At 52.8% G+C, this 21,475-nt stretch overlaps 7 protein-coding genes across 7 annotated transcripts; 2 read left to right on the forward strand and 5 right to left on the reverse strand.

Annotated features, from left to right (window-relative positions):
• Positions 1-513: 513 nt before the first annotated feature.
• On the reverse strand, positions 514-1,459 carry CTAM01_00412 (phosphomannomutase; the record flags this gene model as incomplete). Its single annotated transcript, XM_060516464.1, has 2 exons — positions 514-1,221; positions 1,358-1,459. 2 exons carry the CDS (start codon positions 1,457-1,459, stop codon positions 514-516), a joined length of 810 nt encoding a protein of 269 aa, XP_060389090.1.
• A 1,419-nt stretch (positions 1,460-2,878) lies between these two features.
• On the reverse strand, positions 2,879-3,759 carry CTAM01_00413 (uncharacterized protein; the record flags this gene model as incomplete). Its single annotated transcript, XM_060516465.1, has 2 exons — positions 2,879-2,970; positions 3,042-3,759. 2 exons carry the CDS (start codon positions 3,757-3,759, stop codon positions 2,879-2,881), a joined length of 810 nt encoding a protein of 269 aa, XP_060389091.1.
• Positions 3,760-4,739: 980 nt separating this feature from the next.
• On the reverse strand, positions 4,740-8,001 carry CTAM01_00414 (sodium/calcium exchanger protein; the record flags this gene model as incomplete). The annotated part of the gene is made up of 3 exons (XM_060516466.1): positions 4,740-5,085; positions 5,146-7,817; positions 7,996-8,001. 3 exons carry the CDS (start codon positions 7,999-8,001, stop codon positions 4,740-4,742), a joined length of 3,024 nt encoding a protein of 1,007 aa, XP_060389092.1.
• Positions 8,002-8,566: 565 nt separating this feature from the next.
• CTAM01_00415 (barren protein) lies at positions 8,567-11,333 on the forward strand (the record flags this gene model as incomplete). Its single annotated transcript, XM_060516467.1, has 4 exons — positions 8,567-8,670; positions 8,736-9,354; positions 9,405-11,003; positions 11,067-11,333. 4 exons carry the CDS (start codon positions 8,567-8,569, stop codon positions 11,331-11,333), a joined length of 2,589 nt encoding a protein of 862 aa, XP_060389093.1.
• A 3,258-nt stretch (positions 11,334-14,591) lies between these two features.
• On the reverse strand, positions 14,592-16,492 carry CTAM01_00416 (HMG box protein; the record flags this gene model as incomplete). Its single annotated transcript, XM_060516468.1, has 5 exons — positions 14,592-15,880; positions 15,940-15,994; positions 16,051-16,227; positions 16,279-16,312; positions 16,374-16,492. The coding sequence occupies 5 exons, from the start codon at positions 16,490-16,492 to the stop codon at positions 14,592-14,594; spliced, it is 1,674 nt and encodes a 557-aa protein (XP_060389094.1).
• Positions 16,493-17,694: 1,202 nt separating this feature from the next.
• CTAM01_00417 (uncharacterized protein) lies at positions 17,695-17,952 on the reverse strand (the record flags this gene model as incomplete). The annotated part of the gene is made up of 1 exon (XM_060516469.1): positions 17,695-17,952. The coding sequence occupies one exon, from the start codon at positions 17,950-17,952 to the stop codon at positions 17,695-17,697; it is 258 nt and encodes an 85-aa protein (XP_060389095.1).
• An 897-nt stretch (positions 17,953-18,849) lies between these two features.
• On the forward strand, positions 18,850-18,966 carry CTAM01_00418 (uncharacterized protein; the record flags this gene model as incomplete). Its single annotated transcript, XM_060516470.1, has 1 exon — positions 18,850-18,966. The coding sequence occupies one exon, from the start codon at positions 18,850-18,852 to the stop codon at positions 18,964-18,966; it is 117 nt and encodes a 38-aa protein (XP_060389096.1).
• Between the last annotated feature and the right edge of the window lie 2,509 nt (positions 18,967-21,475).

Raw genomic sequence — 21,475 nt, forward strand, 5'->3', positions numbered from 1 at the left:
GGGTGGGTGTGGACGGTGATGGTGATGGCGATGGTGATGGTGATGGTGATGGTGATGGTGATGGCGATGGTGTTGTCATTTTTTTCTTGGATTTACTTTAATATCTCTCTGCCTTTCTCTCTAGCAACCCCATCCCCAAGGTATACAGCGGTAGCTTGACGACCTGATGATATACTTCAAATCTACAACATTGATTCTCGCAGCTCGTACGCGACATTGTGACTTTTGCCATCATCTACCACTTTGAGTGATCATTGTACTTCATTTCCATTTGCTGCTCTACTGAAAATTCAAGTCTCGAAAGCGGGCCTGTTATGGCCGCTCTCGACATGTCGCAGGTCTGTTGTTCCCCAAGGCCACAGCCCACGACCACAAAGTCTAGAAAGCTGGCCCCATGACATCTCAACCCCATTTTCGTCGGCTTCATTCGCTGGTCAAGCTAGGTTCATTCATTCCGGCTTGCAAGTCCATTTGTAAGATTCCCTCTCAGAGCCTACTCCTCTCCGCCGCGGTTCACAAGTCAAACGTCTCCTTGAGGATGCGAATGGTATCCTCGGGGCCGGTAACAGAGTGACCAATGGTGCGCTCGTCGACGTAAATCTCGTAGTCGTTTCCGCCCTCGGCTGTCTTGTCGCCAAAGAAGTGAATCTGCTCGTACTTGACGCCGCCCTCCTTCTCCGCCTCCTTCTCGAGGTGCTGGAGGCAGTACGTCTTGTCCCAGCCGGTGGGGAAGACGTCGAACGAGATCTGGCCGCCGATGCTGAACGTCAGGCCCAGGTGACCAAACTTCTCGCGGAGCTTGGCGACGAAGTCGCGGCGGACGTTGTGGATCTTGTCGTAGGCCTCGAAGGCCTGGCGCTCCTCGTTGGAGGCGTTGCGGCCGATGGGGGAGATGTTGACCATGCCGTTGCGGAACTCGATAAAGGTGCCGCGCTTGATGGGGATGTCGAGGTCGGCGATGTGGTGGAGGGCGAAGCGGACGAGCTCCTTGTACTGGTCCTCGCCAATGTACTTTATGAAGCTGTTGGAGGCGAGGGGCTGGCCGAGCTTGTAGGCCGTCAGGCCGTTCTCGGAGAAGCAGAAGTCGAAGAGGGTGGTGACGGGGGTGGTGGCGTTGCCGAGCTGCTCTTGCTGCTTGGAGTAGTCGGAGCCGCCGACGAAGCCGATGGCGCACTTTTGGCGGAGGCGGGCGAGGAGGTCGAGGATCTCGGGGGAGGCGGCCTGGAGGAGGGGGGGAAGGAGGTGTTAGCTTGGATGGGATTTCCTGGTGTAATGCGACGAGCAATTTCTCTGGGAAGGGGTAGAGCTGGGAGGAGGCCGGGGGAGTTTAAGATCTGATTTTAGAAGAGTAGCTTACCAGACGAGCGGGAGTGAGGGTGCCGTCGACGTCAAAGAGGCAGATGGTGTTCTTCAGAGGGCGCTCCGTGAGGGGAGGGTAGCTGGGGAGAGAGGTAGCCATCGTGACGGTGTTTGTTCTTGTGAATGCTGGCACAATGCAGGTTCGATTTCGGTATTACGTTTGGTGGTGAAGCTTTGAGGAAAGAAGCTTTGTCGTGATAATTTCGCGCTTCGAGGGATGGGAGGAGGGATGGGGAAAAGTCCAATGTTAAAGTTGAGCAAAGGGAGGGCGGTCAATCGTGCAGGAAAGGAAGCTCTCCTTTTCGGGATGTGGCAGGCGCGGCGCGGGGTTGCTTTTTGGATGGCGGGGCAAGTGAGGTACTGTGGTGCACTGGTGCTTGTTGCGGTTCAAGGGTCCCCCTCTAATGGGTCTGGGTCTGGGCCTTGTGTAAGGTGTAGTACGGAGTGGGCAGTTGGGTGGGCTTTGAGCTGCAGGTGCGAAGAACCAAGAACATCGGGTTCGAATCAGTGCGATGTCGAACTTGATTTATAACTTTTCCTGAAGCTGTATCTTTCTTCAATGTTTACCACAAGCATTGGCAGGTATGATTTGACAATAGATTCGCAATTGTCTGCTGACCGAACACAATCACATCTTCCAACTTGCCAGATCTCTTAATTGCCCATCTCTTGATGATCTGTCCTTGTCTACCTCATCAACTTCGCTATTATTACACCGAGCTGTGGACAGCTTGCCTCTGACCCCTATGTGCAAACGGCAACGATACGAAGGCATTGGCATTGAAACGAGATGAGATACGCCATTCAAGTGATCACGTCTGAAACTCGCCCGCTGGATCATCTACGCCATGTATTGGGGCAGTGCTGAGATGACGAGTTGTTTTGTTTCCGCCAGGAACGTGGTAATACCGGGGGGGAGATGTAGACATCGTGGCCTCTGCGAACCTGGAAGTTAGGTTCCCTGAGCAGATCACTATGAGGCGCAAGGAACGATAGATTGCAATTTACAGCGGACTAGGAGGGCACTAAGAATACGCTAGGCGACGGAGGATCGTGGGCTTGTGATGGGACCTAGAACGGGCTGGGAATACTGCCCCTTGCGGCGGCCCCCCGGCAGGGATGCGTGCTCCGGGGCTCGAGGGTGGAGCCGTCCCCGGCTCCGACTTGGTGACCTTCACCTTAGTACCTTGGGTGCCTTGACGTCGGTGCATATCTTGCATCAATTACACGACCAATCTACCATTACTCACTGGTTGCTAGAGGACAGATATCTCTCTTCAATGTTTCTAAGCTAACACGCAATCCGACAACTACGCGAAATAATCAACTACCACCCTTACCCAGTGACGATCATGCTGCGCCTCTGTTTCGAAACAGTCCGGCTAGCAGCAATAATATGTGAGTGAGTCACTCTCTCATCTTGGACGTTCGAGCCAGCGAAAGTCCTGGAGGTCAATCGTAAACACCTTCGGCACAAGTAGGACGTTTTTGACAATTTCCCTTGCAAGATGTTGCCGCCTCACTCAATCCATCTCTTGACCGGCTGATTCCCAAGAGTCTCTTCTTCGTCACCGGTACCGCCCACAGGCTGCTGTGCCCGACGACCGAGTCCTATTTCATGGCCAGCATCAGTTGAATAAAGTAACTCAGAGTGAGGATGTCAATCGAAGGACCAAACTTACCTTGCCCAGAGGTCGTCGTCTCGCCGCTTCTAGTGATGTCGGTCTTGCCCTCACTACTATTAAAGACATCCTCATCTTCACGCAAACCCCCCTTCTCGAATCCGGTACCGTCACCGGCCTCTCGCTTGGTGTGAGAGCCGAATTCCTTCTTCTCAGTAGAAGGGTCGGATTCCCCTTCAGGGAGCGTCTCGCCCTCCAGGCCAGTGGTATCCCTCGCATTTGACCTCGAAACGGCCAGACCATCATCACGTTGGACTTTGGTCTGCTTCCCTTCACCTTGCCCTTCACCTTCACCTTCAACCTCACCAGTCCCCTCCCCAGCCTCCAACTTACCATCAGTCCCTCCCAACATCCCCTCCTCCATCTTCTCACCATCACCGCCGCCAAACCCAGCAGCGAGGCCCTTTCCAATCTCAGCAAGATCCTTCTTTCCCTCCTCACCACCACCGCCGTGGTCATAAGCCTTGAAAGCCCTCTGCGCAACATCCCCAATCTCGGTGTAATCAGGTCCCTTGCCGCCAGCTTGATCCGCCTGGAATCCAGCAAAGGCCTTTTTGGCGGCTGACCCGACATCCGCCCATTCCTGGCCGTTCGTGGTAGTCGTTGTCGTTGTCTGAGGAATTGACGAATCCCGCTGCTGCTGTTGTTGATCCTTCTTGCCTTGGTCTTTGCCGGCGAGTTGCTGGGCCAAGTCTGTGAGTTTGTCAAAGCCTCCCATGTTGGGTGTCTGAATTTCTCAACCTTTTTGGGTAGGTAGTGAGGTAGAAACTGGTAGGGCAAGTGAAATCCGAGTTGAGTGTGATTTGTTTTGCGTGGCTTGTTATAACCAAGGTTGGCATGAACTGGAATAACCTCACACCAGGAAGAGCCTTTGCTCGGTCATTCAAATCTCATTTTATACTTTGCTACTGCTCTTATCGTTTGTCAATGATCCAATATTGTCAGTCACCAAAGTGACGCGCCGTTCCCCCCTCGTGGAAGGGCATAAGTTGGCCAAAACACAAAAAGGTGTACACAATGACATGTCTTGGCAACCACACTCAGACGTACATGTACTTGCACACACGGAGCTGTGCTGAGCTGTGCTGAGCTCTAGAAACAGAAAGGAGAGATCAACACCAGATGAAGCGTTTGCTTTAAGTCTTGGCATCGCAACGCTGCACATTGCGTAGTTGGCATTCCATAATGTTCGTCTCAATACGTTGGTTGGGGCACGTCACAACTTCGGTTACTGATGCCCTTTCGCTCACAAGGGGTCTGGTGGTGCACGTACGGAAAGGAAGACAGAAACACATCAGATGGTAATCAACGTCTGCAACGTAGGACCGTGCCTGAGTGCCTTCAACCTCGTTCGTAGAAAAAGCTGTTCGCTAGATGAAACGGCAACCATCACCAACACATCACGAGACTTTGACACGTTAAAGAAGCCAATGAGGTATCAAGCCAACCGAGATGCTTGTGTAAGAGGGACGCTAGCATCTGTGTTATTTATTTTTATAAACTAATGTATATGTAGATTCGTGTTTCCTCTTTTTGTACTCAGGAGGTAAGGACTGTCTATAAGTGGAAAGACAGAGAGTTTTCGTTTATTCTTCTCGTCGCACGCTATGCTTGGGTATACTCATACGGCGCAATGCAATAACGCAATATTGATACAGTCTGTACGTGTGCCAGCAGTCAAAAGGGAGAAATGTACCGTTAGAAAGATAGGGAATAGGACACGTCAGTCCACACTCCGGTCAGCTCGACAACAACGTTGACGATGGTGCTGATCATCCACAACACAATGAGACCGTAACCGATCTTCCGTGACATCACCCACTTGTTCATAGGTACGATGATGAGGAGGCCAAGCAGTGTGATGAGTAGCGTGATGGCCGAGATCATCAACGTGCCTCCAATCTGAATGTTGTACGAATGGTACTTGAATGGCTTGTCTGGGTGTTTCTTATGTCGGTGGTTGGCGGCCTGGACCATCATGTAGACGCCGCCGATTCCTATACCGAGCAGGATATTGAGCATTGGCCCACCAAAGCACGCAGACCTAAAAGTAGTTAGCATGGCTGTCATCGGTATGTGGATGGATAGGTAGGTGAAGACTTACAATGCCATGACGGGGAAACCGAGCCGGGCAACGGTTATATCGGCAATTAGATCGCCCACACTGTTGCCCGCTGCGAAGATGGTCAGGCCCAGGAGGGCTTCTGATATGCCGAAAATGACGCCGACTGCTTTCAAGACACCGACGACTTCTCCGGCGATGGTAGAAATCCAGGCGATGGCAATGATGAAACCCATGAAGCAAAGCAAGAAATGGTACTTTGGCTTCTTATCAGGACTGGTCGATAGGAGAAGGAAGCCGAGAAGAATTGTGGATCCTAGGAGTGTATACAGGATGAGTCTGACAAGGACCTTGTAGGGTTGTTGGAAGTCTTCCTTCATGTTTGCCCAGAGAATGATGACGGCGAACAAAGGCCCGGTGAAGAGCTGGATCGCGACGAGCCATCTGTTCCAATGTCCCGACTCGTCTACAGGAGCTAGACTGCTCTCCGAAGGCAACGGCTTGGCGGGTTTTATGGCTTGTGGGTGACTCGTAGGTATTTCAGTTGCCACACGCGCACCACTCGGAGAATCGATAGCAATAAGCGCTGGAGAGCCCTTGGGAGAGTGATCAAGTGACTGCCCACGAGAGTGCGACAGAGTAGCCCGTCTAAAGCGCTGCCACTCCGTCTCTCCCTCATTGTCTTCGTAGGCGTCGGCAGGCACTGGAGCGTCGCAGTGGGAGTGGTCTCGCATCATGGGATCCACGGCAGTCTCGTCGGATGAATCATCCGCAGTCTCATTTTCGACAACCGGAAGTGTCAACACCAAGAGCAAGATGCTTGGTACAGATATAGCACTGACAAATCTGTCCCAGTGGCTTTTCTGCTTCCATCCTAGCAGAGTCGGGAACAACGTTGCCCAAAAGATGTGCGGCGGAGGCAGAATGGCGTATGGCCACCACCTTACAGGTTTGGGGTTGGCCATCTCATAAGGCGCAAATGGCACTTCGAGGCGCGCCGGTCCAGGCGGCGCAAAAAACTCGGTCGGTTCGGCCTGAGCAGCAGGCGTTAAAACAAGAGGCGATTCGGTGTAACCAGGGAAGGGCGATGCAGGCGAAGATCCGACGCTCATGCTGCCACGCCGACTTGGTATTTGGAGGGAAAGTTGACCAGGTGATGGCCGAGCCTCCAACGGTTCGCTCCCCCCACTGTCCTGTCTTTGTGGTACGGCGTCGACTGGAGGAGGTGCCAAGTTACCACCGATTTTGTAAGCTGGTGACAGACTTCGGTTTCTGCCCTCTTGGGCCTTTATCTGTTGGATCGGGTCTGCGGGTGTTGGGAAGCGCCACGGCGATGGCGAATGGTCACGACTGTTAATAGATCCGGGGATATCGCCAGAGGACAAGGCCCGATTCCTGTTCTGACCATATTCCTCAACGGCACCTATCGTGTATCTTCCTGAGTCGGATGGCGGCCCTCCCACTGTATTCGTTTCACTTTGTCCCCCGAGGTGGTTGACTGAGTAGGCCCGTCCATGCATCGGTCTCATCCTGTGGTTGCTTTCCTTCTGCAATTGAGCCAGAGCAGATCGGAATTCGAGAGCGCCGACTAGACTGGGACGAATAGGCGTGAGTGTGTTGCGCCTTCTGCCTCTAGGACGCAACACTCGCATGCTGCTGGCCATCTCTGCGACGACGTGCCGCCCATGATCGCTGTCTTCCGCCTCCTCGTCACTCTCTCCTTGACCATCAACTTCGATCCTAGGGCCAGCTTCCAATGCGTTGATGTCTCCAGCACTGGAAGCGGCTGCGGAGGTGACGTGCCGGTTCTCATCGTCGGGATCATCCCGGTATGGTTCCGGTGCCAGCTCGTCACTGAGATGCCCCACCGTCCCGTAGACATGACCTCGTGCGGCTGCTTCCCGGACCCGCCGCTGGCTCCGCCTTGTTGAGTACCAATGCCATGTGACAACGGTAACCACGTAGAAGATGTAGTAACAGACCATCGTTATGCATTCCCATAAATGCAGGTGGCCATCTGCCAGGAACACCATGGTGAAGCAGACAGCCACGATGAAGAAAGAGAGATCCCTGACGTACGTCTTCCTGCCAACTTTAAACTCGCGAACCAAAGCCATGGACCCGGCAACGACGGCGGTGATGAAGCTTGCAGCACCGATCAGCTCTCCAACAGCCATGCTGGCGCTATTGGAGCCCATGGCTGCAAAAGTACTGAAGACGTCGGGTGAGCCATTGCCAAAGGCGAGGAAGGTGACGCCAGCCAAACTCTCGCTGAGGCCGAGGATGGCAGAGATTGTGCTGAGATTAACGCTGAAGAAGTCGCTGGCGGCGATGCCAATAGTGGTGAAGAGCAAGCCGAGCCAGCAGACCAGGATAATGAAGGCCAACCACTGAGCCTTGCCAAGGTCGCAATAATACAGCGTCAGGTAGGAGAGGAGGCCAGCCTCGTCCTCGGCGCAGTGAGCCTTGACAAAGGCACACTGATCATCGGCGCGGTGGACATCTCGGCACTCGGTGAACTCGGATCGTTTGGCGAGGGGTGAGGATGAGAGTGAGAATGAGGCGTCTTGCAGTTGGAGCTGTCGTTGGGTAGCCTTGGTCAAGATGGACCAGGATGCCAAAAGACATATTAAGAATACGGTCGCGTAGAAAGGCCGCAAGCGAAGGGCGCCCCCTCGGATCTTGGAGGACGTTGGCATGTCTGACGTCAAAAGCTGATTGTAATTGGCTCATCCGAAGCCATGGCAGAGACCGCGCTGTCGCGTTGGCGTGGCCGTGACGCCGCTCGTTCCGCTGGACAAGGAGGAACAGATGTCTCTCAATGGAGTTTGCTATACAAAAAAGAGGGCTGCAGCGGGTTTGAGCTGAACAGCAAATGCAAGCGCTTCTCACCTTCATGTACGACTCATGGGGTTCTACCGTCCGAGGGAGGCAGCCCGGGAAAACCTGCCCAGCCTCCTTCAGGAACTATGAGCGACGCAAGCTTCTTGGCCACCACCAGGCTGGAAACCGCAGGCAATGCCCTGATTGCGCCAAGTATCTGCTCGTGTCTGCGTGGGAAACCCCCCTCCGACGTGGCTGTGCGTCAACGGAGCGGCAACTCCAAGAGAGGGGGGCTGCTTGCAACGGCAACTGCAAGAGAAGAGTTCCATAGTCCTCGGCAGATAGCGATCTTGCATCACGTGCCGATAACGAGGGGGCCGCGAAGGGCCGATCCAATCTGATGTTTGGACGAAACGGGATTTTCAGCTTCCCCGCCCCATCCGACCCGGAAGGATAAACTTGACACCTAATATTCGAGGCAGAAAACCTCTTTATTGTTGTTTCGCGTCGCCCAGGGACGTGCTTTTGGTGGGGAAAGTAAACACAAGGCTCGGCCACCCACTACAGCATTACAGCACACATGCAGCAAACAGTCAACAATTTGACGACAACCTCAGCGCCAACAACACGCACAGAAAAGATGCCTCGAGTGGCCCAAGTACCGCGTGCAAACAGCCGCGCAGGCAGTGTCAGAGCGACTTCCGGGTCGATGAACACATCGCCCTTCAAAAATTCACCAGTCAAGTACGTTTGCGACAGAAGCCCCCGTTTACCGACTTTGCATAGCAACGAAACTAAACAATGCGCAGAATCCCTCTCAACGATGATGCTGAAGAAAAGGCGCGACGTGCGCATTCTCGCCATGCATTTCATGAGCGCCAGCGCAACGAACTAAAGGCGGCCGCTGCAACTCCTCTGCGCAGGAATAACAACAGCTTAGAAGATATCGAAAATGACACACCAGGCTCGAACCCCAAGACACCGCACGCCCGTGGCAGCCGAGGCAGCAGACAGGTTGTCGACGACGATGACGATGAAGGCTTTGTAGTCAGCGGAAGCGCGGTCACGCCTATGAAACGAGTCCCGATTCTTGCCAACTTTGAGGAGTGGATGAAGATGGCCACAGATAACAAGATCAACGCAAACAACTCTTGGAACTTCGCCTTGATCGACTACTTCCACGATATGTCACTTCTCAAGGAAGGTGACGGAGTCAACTTCCAGAAAGCCAGCTGTACGCTGGATGGCTGTGTCAAGATTTACACAAGCAGAGTCGACAGTGTCGCAACCGAAACCGGCAAGCTACTGAGTGGTCTCGCGGACAGCAACAACAAGAAGAAGGGCAAGGAGGGTGACGAAGTGGAGGGTGAAGAGAGCGAGGAGGAAGTCGACGAAGACGGCAACGTCAGGAAGAAGCCGAAGCGCAAGGTATGTGCAAAACGCATGTTGGCTGTGATGGTAGGCTGACTTGTGCGCAGACGCAACGATCCTCCGAGGCGACCCTAGCACCAAACTTTTCCTCGCTTCAACTCAAGAAGTTTGAGTTAGAATTCGCCGTGGACCCCCTTTTCAAGAAAACCTCCGCAGACTTCGATGAAGGTGGCGCCAAGGGCTTACTGTTGAACCACCTCATGATTGATGCCCAAGGACGCATTGTTTTCGACAGCAGTGACGAAGTTGGTGACGCACACACCTCAAAGACCCGAAAGAAGAACGAAGACGCCGACGATGAGGACGATGATAACACAGAGATGCAGGATGCTTCGGTAGCACAAGAGGAGCCCGAGCAGGAGGAGAACGTCGAAGATGTTGAAATCGACCTAGGAGCTCTCGGTGCCAAGTTCTTCTCCGATCTTGGTCGTCTCGACGAGCTTGATGTCTGTCCATCATTGAAGAACTTTGACCTCGGCGACCCGTCTGGTTCCATGGATATTCCTTTCCTCAGAGCCCCGGAAGATTGGAGAGGTGATCAAGACAAGGACAAGAACCCCGACTCGCTGGGTGACAACTCTGGCATGTTCATTGACGGCGACAACGCTGCTGGCTTCGACGACGACGATCTTGGACTGGGTGGCTTCGAGCTTGGCGCCGACGTGGCATTTGGTGAGGGTGGTGAGGCTTGGGCCAGGGAAGCCGCTCTTGAGCCCCAAATGCGGGTCTACGATGCTGGCCTAGGCGAGGAAGCTGGCGACGGTGACGGAGTCGAGATGATGGACCCAGACAATGGAGATTTCGTCGTATCCATGTCCCACGCTAAGAGCGCCGACAAGATGCACGAAGACATTCTCGGATATTTCGATCAAGCGCTGCAGAAGAACTGGTCAAGTGCTGAGCACTGGAGAATTCGAAAGATCAAGGACGTCAACAAGCCTGTCGGTCCTGCCAGGGTGCGCAAGGAGAAGGAGCCTTTTGAGATTGACTTCTCAGCGCCCCTCGACCAAGCCTTGGCCGACGTCTTGTACACCCAGGCATCAAGCAACTCTGCCGTCTCCATGCCCAAGAAGGACTGGAAGTCGAAATCTCGCAATTTATTGCCTGATGATAAGCACTTCAACTCGAAATCACTTCTCAACCTCTTCCTCAAGCCCAAGGCACGCCTCGGCAGGAGGCGAATCCTCGGAAACAGAGGCGGTATGTTTGGCAATGCCGGACAAGACAGGGACGTCCCAGAAGGAGAGATGGACGAGGCGTTCTGGGCAAACCAGAAGGCGCCCGTCAAGAGCGAGGACGAGCCGCTGCCGGAGGGAGACTACGACGCAAACTTCTTCCAAGACGATGCCTTGCCGTTTGCCGGTGGCTTGGATGACGACGACGACGAGTTTGCGGATGCCCGGGAGCACCTGTCGCCCGGCGCCGAAGGCGACGTCGGAGCTACGGAAGCTCTTGGCATGACGGCTTTGCTTGGCGGCGACGCAACCACCAATGTTCTGACCGGCGCTTTTGGCACGACTCTGGTCACGCAAACACGTCGCATGCGGCCGGATTATGTGCAGTTCGCACGTGTTGCCAAGAAGGTGGATGTGAGGCGCTTGAAGGAGGAGATCTGGAAGGGCATGGGTCTTGAGGGCCTGGACGCCGTAAGTCGAGTCTCTCGGTCACCCTTCCCATCAGGAAATGAATTATTGCTGACCCATCACCAGGATTCCACAAGACTTTCTTCACCTGATGCCCCAGCGCCACCGGTAGAGCCACCCGCCAAGGATACCGAACTCAAGTTCACCGAGGTCATGAACGGCCTGGGCTCGGTTTACCCCAAGGCCATGATGGAGGATATCTCCACGAGTTTCTGTTTCATCAGTCTGCTGCATCTCGCCAACGAGAAGGGTCTCGTCATCGAGAAGACACCCGAGCTCACGGAGCTGAACATCCGCAAGGATTGGACAGCCGAGATTGTGGGAGGAGAATAAGACAGCGACTGTACTCTTGTAACCCAAGGAGAGGAAGCAAAAAATGGAGGGATAAGGGTGTGGCGGAATCCTGTGTTTACACGTCGAGGCATCGGCGTTTCTGTGGTTTTTTGTTGAACGACGGCATGTTTGATTTTTCTGGCAAAGTGGGTTGGGTAAACCTTTACGTCTCATAATGAACACTGGGCGGAAACATTCCATTTTGAGAGCTTCGTTCTCTATACCTTCTTCTGTATCCGCACTTGAGGGCGCGGCTTGAGCTTGGGAAAAAGGAGGCTGTGTGACGACGGACGTAGACGTCTTATGTAATGGATCAAAGAGAACAATGCCAACGACTTCTCAATGAGGGACCTTTTTTCCCTACCTTACCTTGGTTATCTATTGCTTTTTCTCGTGTCAGTGCTTTTTTCTTTTTCCTCTTCAGAAACGACACGCCGGGCGGTGATATGCATAATTAAGGTAAGCATGATTTTTTTTTTTTTTCATCGTCTTAATTCCCCTTAGCTTGACCGTTGAAAACGAACGGACGGGAGCTAAGGAAGGCAAGGTAAGGCAAGGCCACGAACGGAGCAAGTCTCCGTTTTGAGGGTGAAGAAAAATGCTCGTGCCCGTTTTGGCGTGATATTTCAGGGTCCCGCTCATCCCCCCCGTACTTGGTACGCTATGGTTTCGGATCCCAATAGTGAATGAAGACCCTGGATTTTTGGTTCCTGCGCCTGACTTGTTTTGGGGCTTCATGCAAATCTGAAGGGACGATGAGCAGCAGAACGGTCGGACGGGTTTGGGCGAGCGCAGTGGGCACTGTAGGGAGAAAATAATCAGATGGCAAGGGCGGATGCAGCGCCGTTTAGTGTCTGTATGCGGACAGCGGCGATGGAAGATTTGGTCTCTATGGATAGAACAGACTGAATACTTGGCCGATAGTATGCGTTTGACACATAGCACCCATCACGAGCGAGTTACCGAGCGGCAACAGACTCACGACAGTGAATGACGGATTCGCTACAGGCGAGCAACCCGCACTATTTGTAAGAGTCTACGAACGCAGAATCTCCTTCAATACAGGATCGCTCATGGGTACCCTCCCTCTTGCAGAGACGACAATCATTTGGTTGGAGCGGCTCTCTTCTCACTTGAAGTTGTGACAGAAGAACGCTGCCTCGTGTTCGCCTCTAAGGCCTAGCCGCAAATACTATTTCGCCCGCCGATTCGCTAATAATATCGTCACCTTTAGCCGACGGCTTCGGCTGATTTAATACTTAACCTCGTGATTTGACTAAGACTCAGACGCAGCAAATGTGGTTGAATCTGACGCTTTGGAACGTATATGAATCTTTCAACAGACGAGCGGTGTCGTCAGACTTGTCGCATGAGACGTAACCATCACAAACATCAAGCGCAACTGTTACTCCCAGATGAGCCAACAAATCATCCGCATGACCTCGGTTCACTTGTCCTTTTTTTAAGCTCATTGCTCAAACGAAAGGCCACTGTCTCGAAGCCAGAATCTCTTCTCGCGTATTCTTCATAGAATATACGTGATCAAGTGATGAGAAGTGAATTGTCTACACAGATAGAACAGCCCTTTCCTATGGGCATTATAGACTGATGATGTCGTCTATGAGAAGATATTGCTGGAAATCGCATAGTTGTGTTGAAACAACGAGCCAACCGGTTGCCAAATAACAGCCTGCCAAAACTGAACGCTGTTTTGTTTTCCTTTAAGAGGATCGGAGATGCAAACCTGCTCTTAACGATCCCACGCAGAAGCCCGCATCGAATTTGTGCATAAGACTCTGCTATGCAGCGCATTTTGATCTCACCTTACCTCGTTTACTCTTCCTGCTCGATTTCCGACGCTGGTTCAATCCAGTCGCTATCGATGAAAAACAAATTTACAAGATCATCACAACCACTCCACTCATCCAAAACCCATTGAGGATAGATTGTCAGGCAAAATGAAGCAAAATCAAGGAAAATCAAGACAGATTTCACGTTCGCTACCTAAACGCCTGAATCATCCTGCATCAATCACGAGACATTGCAACTTCCCATACTTTGAACCTGCTTCCAGATCAACAGACATCACCTTACTCGTGTCCCGATGAACGCGGAACGCGCACCCCAAGCAGGGTTAGTATCACTAGAGTCCAAGGCAGGGGCACCACCAGGCGGAGCAACAAACGGGTTTAGTTTCGTTTTCCGGTAAACAGGGGTCCTCTGAGCTCAGCAAAAAAAAAAACAAGTGAGGCGCACGACTGTTAGGAGGGACATGGAGGGAAGAAACGATAAAATAACGATAAAATAGGACCCCCAACCAACCAACACCGCCCGCCAGCCAACCAAATCCGCCAAGACCGGGGAGGGGACCCTCTTGGAAAAATCGAAAATCAGGCCAGGACCCCGAAATCCTGACAGAATTATGACGTTGACCGGTGCGCTCAGGGTACTTTGTGCCAACACCGCCAATGAGTGGTCAACATGAAGGTGCTCAACCATGCAGGCGCCCTCAGATTGGACCAAGACCCTTCATTTTGCCTACCTTACCTTACGCAGTGCTTTAGTGCCAACGGCAGAAAAGTATTGGCTTGTTCCTGAGCATCTTCCCCTCAGGAAAGGGTAACGCCCGTGATGATCCCGTCAGAAACGCGAGGCAGGACCGCGGAGGAAGGGTCCTATTGTGGTTGACGTCATAACCTCCCGGCCTTGCTCTGCTATGTTTTCCCTCTTGAACCCCTACATTCCGATTTCTCTCTTCATTTATCCATAAGTTCATCTTAATGAATTCGTTCAATTGAGACTGCATGTCGTTGTTCATACAGTTGATATAGTTTTTTGGTTCCTCGAGCGACCAGAGAGCTTTTGTATCATGCAGTACCCACCAACAACCTATATCCAAAAGTTACCCATCGTCTGGCCACGCGACGCAGCTTACAACGCCATTTGGACGACAAAAAAATGCCACGTCCAACGGGACAAAAAAAAAACGCCATGACTGTCCAGTTGCGCCACCTCGAACAAGATCTCCAAACGATGCCAATCCATGAGGGTATTCAAGTAATCAAACAGACCGACCTCAGCCAACCAGGCTAGACTTGAGCGAAACGCTGATGCCATCAACGACGACGAAACAAACAACCGAATAAAACAACAATCAAACGCACGAGACTGTACTCGGGGCCGACGTCAACAGTTTGTAAATCCATAGAGTGGATGGAGAACGATGATTGCCGGCCATATGTCAAAACTCGCATCCGCTTATTGAACACGACGGTTCACGATCTCGCCCGCCCGCACCAACGCGCTCATGCCGTCGAGCTTCGGATCGCTCCTCTCCTGAATACCGAGCGACGTTGCAGAAGAAGCACCCGATGATGCTTGCGACACGTTCGATCCATCAGTCCCCGTTGACGAGGTGGACTGGAATCTCAATAAGGCAGGTGGTGATTGGTAACCTTGAAACCTCATTAGCCTCTGCGGAAAGCCTTGCTTGGTTTGACCGTGAGTACCATTCGTCGCTCCCATCGGAGCTTGAGGCTGCCCTGCATAGGGCAACTTTGAATCCTGGAGCGGTTGTGGTCCGGAAGGCGGCACCGTCGAGAACGGTGATGGTTGCAACTCGAAAGGAGGTCCCGGCAAGGTCTTGTTCGATAATAAGGCGTGAATCGGTAGCGAAGATTCACTAGGTGTTCGGGGATACGACAGTCCAGATCCAGAGGATGAAATGCTTCCCGCGGAAGAATATTCGTGCTTCAATGATGGCGGTGCGGAGGGACCAGGGTGTGTCGGAGGCGCGAAGCCCCCAAAGCCATTTGCCTCAGGAGACTTTGAAACCCCGTTCAGTCCTCGTCCATTGTTGAACACATCCGAGAGGGAAGGAAGATGCGGAAGTGTGACTGGCTCCGTTTTGGCTGGGGCTTCCGTCCATGTTGGGCGGTGGTTCCGAGTCTGCGAGGTACGGGGACTTGTGGAGTGCAAGCTCTCACGATCGAATTGTACACTGGCAGGAGAGTGTACCGAATCATCATTGGGGGGATGATGATGATGGGAAATTGGGGTCGGCACGGCCGTCGAGTATTGCGATTCAGATACCGACACCACAGAACCCACACGCTGTTTGCGATTAGGAGGAGGTTCGCTTCCCTGGTGAGACTCTGTACCACTCCCCGTGCTACTGAGACTCCCAGGTGTGGCACTTGCGCTTCCTCCGTTTTGCAGACGAACCCCCGAATCAAGCTTCTGACGTTTCGACGACTCTTTTGCTGGATCAGGGTCAGCTTGGCGGCCACTCGAAGCGACAAACCTCCACGCACCTTGATTTGCGGAGGCTTGCCGTGCCTTGAAATCTTGTAAGTACAGGTTGTATTTCCTATACTCTGTCGTCTTCTTATACTCAGCCAAGTCGTGGTTGTATTTCTCCTTGGCTTTCAATGCGGAAGTTTCGTATGGCTCCTTCTCGCCGGGAGTTAAGTTTTGCCAGTGCTCTCCCACAAGCTTGGCTATCTCGGTAAATGTCAAGTTCCGACCTTTGAGGTCATCACGCATCTCTGCGAGATTGATCAGATATGTTCCATCATCTCAAAGCAGGGTGGAATCCATAACATACTGTTTGAAAAAAGGACATAGGCTGAAGGAGGTCTCTCAGGGGCATTTTCATCAGGCTACGTTGGTTAGCTACGCCCAGGTACGAGTGTACATCTGCATGAGAGTTACAAACCTTGGGGTGACGCCTATACTTTCGTTTCGTGGCGACGGGTCCCTCCTTGACCTCGAGGCGGGGTTGATCAGGTCGTTGTGTCTCGGGCTTTGGCTCTTCTGCGCTTGCTCTTGTGGGCGAAACTAGTGATGCATCCGGGGCAAGGCCACGAGAGTTGGCGATGCGTCTCTGCAATTTCTGCCTTGTGTTAGGGCTTGTAGGGGTTGCGAATGGACGTCAAGCACTTACACGTCGGTGTCCTAACTTGACTCCAAGTGCGTCGCTGCAAAATTATCCTCGTTAGTCTCGAGTATGTGGCGTGGCAATAGCCATGGTTTACTCACAGGTCAGACTCAGTAATGTCCAAAATCGTCTCCCACGTATCGAATCCTTGCTCGAGAAAGATGTCTAGGTACTGCGAGATGCCTAGCTCTGCAAAGATTCCATCCAGTCCTTGCGCCATGGTTTGTCTGAGTGGCGTATATCAAGTTACGTCAACTCGATGGTGCTGTTGTTACGGGACGGTAGGGCGATGGTTTGCGAACTTCTTCTACGTCGAAAGTGATCTCCAAAGAATTGGCTTTCACTGTTTGCCGCTTTTCGTTCAAATCCTTCTCGAAACCCAAACTCTTTCATTCAGTCGTCGACTCGATTCGCTACGTCTCGATTTCCGTCGCTCGAAGTCGAAACACTTCCTTTTGCGTTGCGGTCAACCAATAATCATCGAAGGCTTTCTTCTCAATCGAGTCGCGGCGGATGGGCAGCGACAGGCGGCGTCTGTATCGAATACTGAGTGTCGGTCGGCGATGATCGTTTTCTCGTCGTTTTCGATACTGAGCAAGTCGATCCAAGAGCGATGTTGTTGAAGTAATTCCGAAAGTATTCGATTGCTGGGCGAATTCTACGTCTGCTTGGGGCGTTGATGATAAGTAATTGCAGAAGAGGAAGGCGTGTGGCACGCATGGCGTGGATATACCAAGTTGGTGGCTGCCATATGGAGGACGGATCTCGATGACATTGAAGGAGACCGAGCTTTTGGGGTGTGGGACAACGGCAAGTACCAGACCAAGCAAAGAGGGGCTTCGGGATTCAGATGAAATGGGATGTGCGCTCTGGATAGAATACGTACTTTATGAGAATGCGTTTTTCTGAGCCGGCTCGGCGGTTCGCAGCCGCATGAACGACGGGGAAGACAACGGATAGATGGTCTGGTCTGGTAGAGGAAAGTAGCGCGCGTCTTTGGTGGGAGTGATGAAGACTGGACCAAGTTTGTTTGATCGAAGAAGGGGGTTAGGTTTGGGAGAAAGTGACCAAGCCGGCAAAGTCTTTTTTTTTTGTCGTCTTCCTTTGCACGGGTTGAGAATTGGGAACGGTGAAGAAGAACTGGGGGGATGACCGTCTACTGAGACGGAGAGGAGAAAACGAGTTTGGTGAGCCAAGGGGAGGAAGGCAAGGTAAGGTACGGATGGGTGCCAGTATGGTACGGAGGAAGGGCGAGGTAAACGGTTCGAAGATTGAGAAGAACTAGCCCCGCGGTGATCGACGCGGATTAAGAGGTGAGGTCAGAGGTGTCAATAGGGAATCTCTCTCGAGGGTGGGTGTGTGTTGAATGGTCGACCGTAAGGTAAGGTAAGGTAGTGAGTCTAGGTACGGATACTGGTAGCCTCAGACGTCGCCGCAGACTCGACTTGTGATCCGGGGTGGCATGTCCAATGGCCCCAAGCCCCAAGTAGAGAAGCTAGAGCAGCAGACTGATGGATAGCTCAAGGTACCCAGGACAAGCTCCCTGGCGTCTGATCGCAGAAACCGACTTTCGAGAAGTCGGCGATAGCAACAGTGAGCATCTGTTACTGGAAGCCCATCGCAAAGAAAAGCGGGATCAAGCACAAGGACAGACACATATGGAGCCCTTTTGGAAGACATGAAAAGACATGGGTTCTCAGCGAGTCAGGAACAGGAAACGGCCGCTTGAGATGGGCCTTCGGGATACATGCAAATCCTGTACCGGTACATGAAATCCGTACCTGGACCATGTCTCCATCCCTTCCATCTTTGCCTCACTCTCCCAGGACTACAGGGTAGAAAGTAAGGTACCCTAGATACGAAGTAGGTACCTTACGTAGGTACTTCAGTGCCTCTCTCTTTCCCCGTTAAGCCCAAGGCACCCACCAAACTTGAGGCCTCAGGCCGGGATCACACATGGGTACGGAACTGGAAAGAGTGCTAGTGGCCCTGGGCCACTGCCCACTGGCTGGTAGGTAAGGTAGAGACTAAGAAAGAGAGGGGGGGGTGGGTGTTCATCCATCATCCATCCACTCAAAAATCACTCCCCTCGACAACCTGCATACACCTCCAGGCAAGGTACCTTACCTTCGCACCACACAGACATAGCAGACACGCTAGACTCTGATGCGCCAGCACCACTCTCTCTCTCTCATGAACGGAATCCGCTCCGTAACTCGACTGACTGCAAGTGCGGTAGCGGGAGCGGCATCATGACACGCCTCGCCTCGACAGAACATTCCCAAGCCGTACCTGCACACTATCTAGACTCTCACCACTTAGTAGAACACACGATACCAAAACAGCCACTATTGAAAAACCAGTGCTGACCCTAGATTCAAGACGGCATCTGCATCTGGATTAATACTCCAATTCGGCAACGGGCCCTTCGAGACCGTCGCGGGTCATGCCGCTGGCTCCTGGCCAGCATTCTCCTTCTTCCTCTCCAAAAAGAGAGCGGGGACCGAACATCGTCATTTGGGTCGCGGAATACCGCCCGTCGAACATTCGGCCAGGAGAGTGAGAACCTCACCCTCAATGCAAGCAGTAAACAGCCAATTGCTGCATTATCATTCGCATGCCAGAACTGCCTGGGACAATGGCCAAACAGCGCGAATTCGATTCTTGTTGACGGAACTGCGCCTGACCCTATAAACAGCCCTGCGATCAAGTCACTGTTCCATTGCCTGCTCTCCAATCAAGACCAGGCCGTCAAAGTGAATCTCGATGTCGATTCCACCTCCACGCTCATCAGTGTGTTTCTCAGACAAGCCAGCTCGCGCTTCTCGACGTGTCAGCGTTCGAGCAGCCAGTCAGACTGGCTTGAACCGCCAGAGATGGCTATTCACACGCCTCCGCGCGGGGAGACGGAGCATTGCACCAAGGATTGAAAGACACCTGAAATCGAAGAATTGCGCCGCGATCGAAAGCCGCTACCACCCCTGCTACACACGCTCACGCGGATGAATCTGGCCACCACGGGCCACGGTTGAGGAACGCACCTCGTCCATAGGTAGTTGTCCCAAAGCACGGTGCGGGTGAGACAACAGACCGCGACCTAGGACGACGTAATAATTCCGTTGACGTCTCCGTTCACCTCGCAAATGTCCATCTGCACATTATGGAACAACCCTAGTGGTTATACGAATACCGGAAGGAAACGTCCACATAAACGACATGGCAATGTTTCGATGATCGATCAACCAGAAGTCGATCCAGGACGAGAAGCCGTTTCGTCACGGCCGTGGGCGCCAGAACACAGAGACCTTCGATCTACGATCCATTAGACCCAGAGCAAAGGCCATCAGGGGGGATCAGCATGGTGCCGGTGCGATGCGTCTTGCTGGTAGACAGATACGACAGACATATCACCGAATTTGCAGAAGAATCGCATTTTCGCAATGCGATTACTGATGACACAACATGCCGTGTAACTCTGAACCGACACAAGGGGCAACTTCGCCGTCGGCTGACCTAGCAAGCAACTGAATTGTCTCCCGTTTAACCGAAATGTCGTTATGTGGCGGAGGGGTAAACGACGAAAGCCATCGTCAGTCTGGAGATTGTGCATTCGGCTCGATATGGCATTTAGGTGACGGGTGGCAAAGTGAGGCTGAGAGCACATGTGCCTTCACTTCTGGGTTGTTACCGGCTCCACCGTCCATTAAGAGCGTTCTGGAACTCGGACCATCTGAATGAAGCTGGACAAACCGACGGCGAGCAGGATTGGCACGGCATCTAGGCGCATGCAGACAGACCCTTTTGACGGGGCACTGGAACGAGAGAAATGCATCAAACAATGCTTTGCGAGAGCTGGTCAGCACGGATTAGGATCATGGACCGGTCCAGCGTCGCCAGACTGAACCCGCCCATGGTGCCAGCACGATCTAGGCCATTCCGCACCCCGTTAGTAGCACGCTGCAGCACCAAATACGCGAAAACGCGCCAGACCATCAGAAAACAACACCCATGGCCACATTCAAGCTTGTCGACGACGGAGCATTGACTGGATCGACGTGGTCCGTGTTGCGATGTTGAAAGGTGATAGAAGCTGGTAAATTGAGGGTTCTGAAATAGCAGCACGAAGTACGGACTCAACGGAGTACGGATATCTTGTTTCAATATGCTAATACCCATGGCCAGCACTCGCACCGGCACGAATAATTATCTCACCTCTTCAAATTTCCATACCGAGAACACGACATGGCCATGGGCTCCCGCTGCGGAGGGCGTTGATCTATCCGTGTGCTCCAATGGACGACGGAGGGTTTCGCCGTGGAACGTGCTACCTACATGCCTAATGGCAGTGTTACAGAGCATCGACGCGCTAGTCACCTCCCGACCCAACCTTCGATGTCCCGCCGTGACGTAGATTTGATGCAGCACGAGGTTTGCGGAACCGACAACCTCGGACCAACTGGATCTTGTTGGATCCCTTCTACGTCGCCGAATGACGATAAGTTGCAACAAACTGTAAGGAGCTCATGGGCCAAAGTTTCATCGAAGATACGAATCTGAAGATTAGCGGGCAGCAAATGGGCTGACAGTAGCCACCGGCTGGTCTAGACACCGAGAGAACGGATACTGTGGGCGTGAGAGACTGGGAAGAGGTAGGAGAAGACAAGACAGTCTTGCGCGCGAAGGGGAAGGGAATCGTCGATGTTTGTGCATGGCCTGCAGGTCTGGTTGAGGAATATCGTCAATGGGCATTCGAGCATACGATCGCAGACGGCACATACGATCACCATGGGAAGCAAAGGCGACAGGGCTGATGCTGTTCTTGCGCGGGCATGCCCAGACACTGGGCTGCTGGCACGCTGGTTGGCGAGAGGGTCTAGACTTCTACTAGGTACAAGTGTATCTGTACAAGACTGTCCATACAAGCGTAACGTAGGCACAGGCGCACAAAAGCATGACTTTGCAGTGAGCGAGCAAAGCAAGGAACGAGACGGGACTGGATTTGGCTGAACTCATCCAGGGCGGAACCGTAAGTTACGGAGGAGGGCACATGGATGGACAGAGGGATGGGATCATTTGAGGGTTGTGATGATGGGTGTGCGAACAAGGTTCCATTGACTGCGACACGGTGAATTCCAACATCTCGATCGCGAACGCCCATTTCCCAGTCATCGAGATTGAGCAAAATGCCACCAAGAGTGAGAGA

The sequence above is a fragment of the Colletotrichum tamarilloi genome, assembly GCF_030869305.1.
Source record: "Colletotrichum tamarilloi strain Tom-12 chromosome Unknown Scaffold_1.1, whole genome shotgun sequence".
NCBI classification, from domain to species: Eukaryota; Fungi; Ascomycota; class Sordariomycetes; order Glomerellales; family Glomerellaceae; genus Colletotrichum; species Colletotrichum tamarilloi.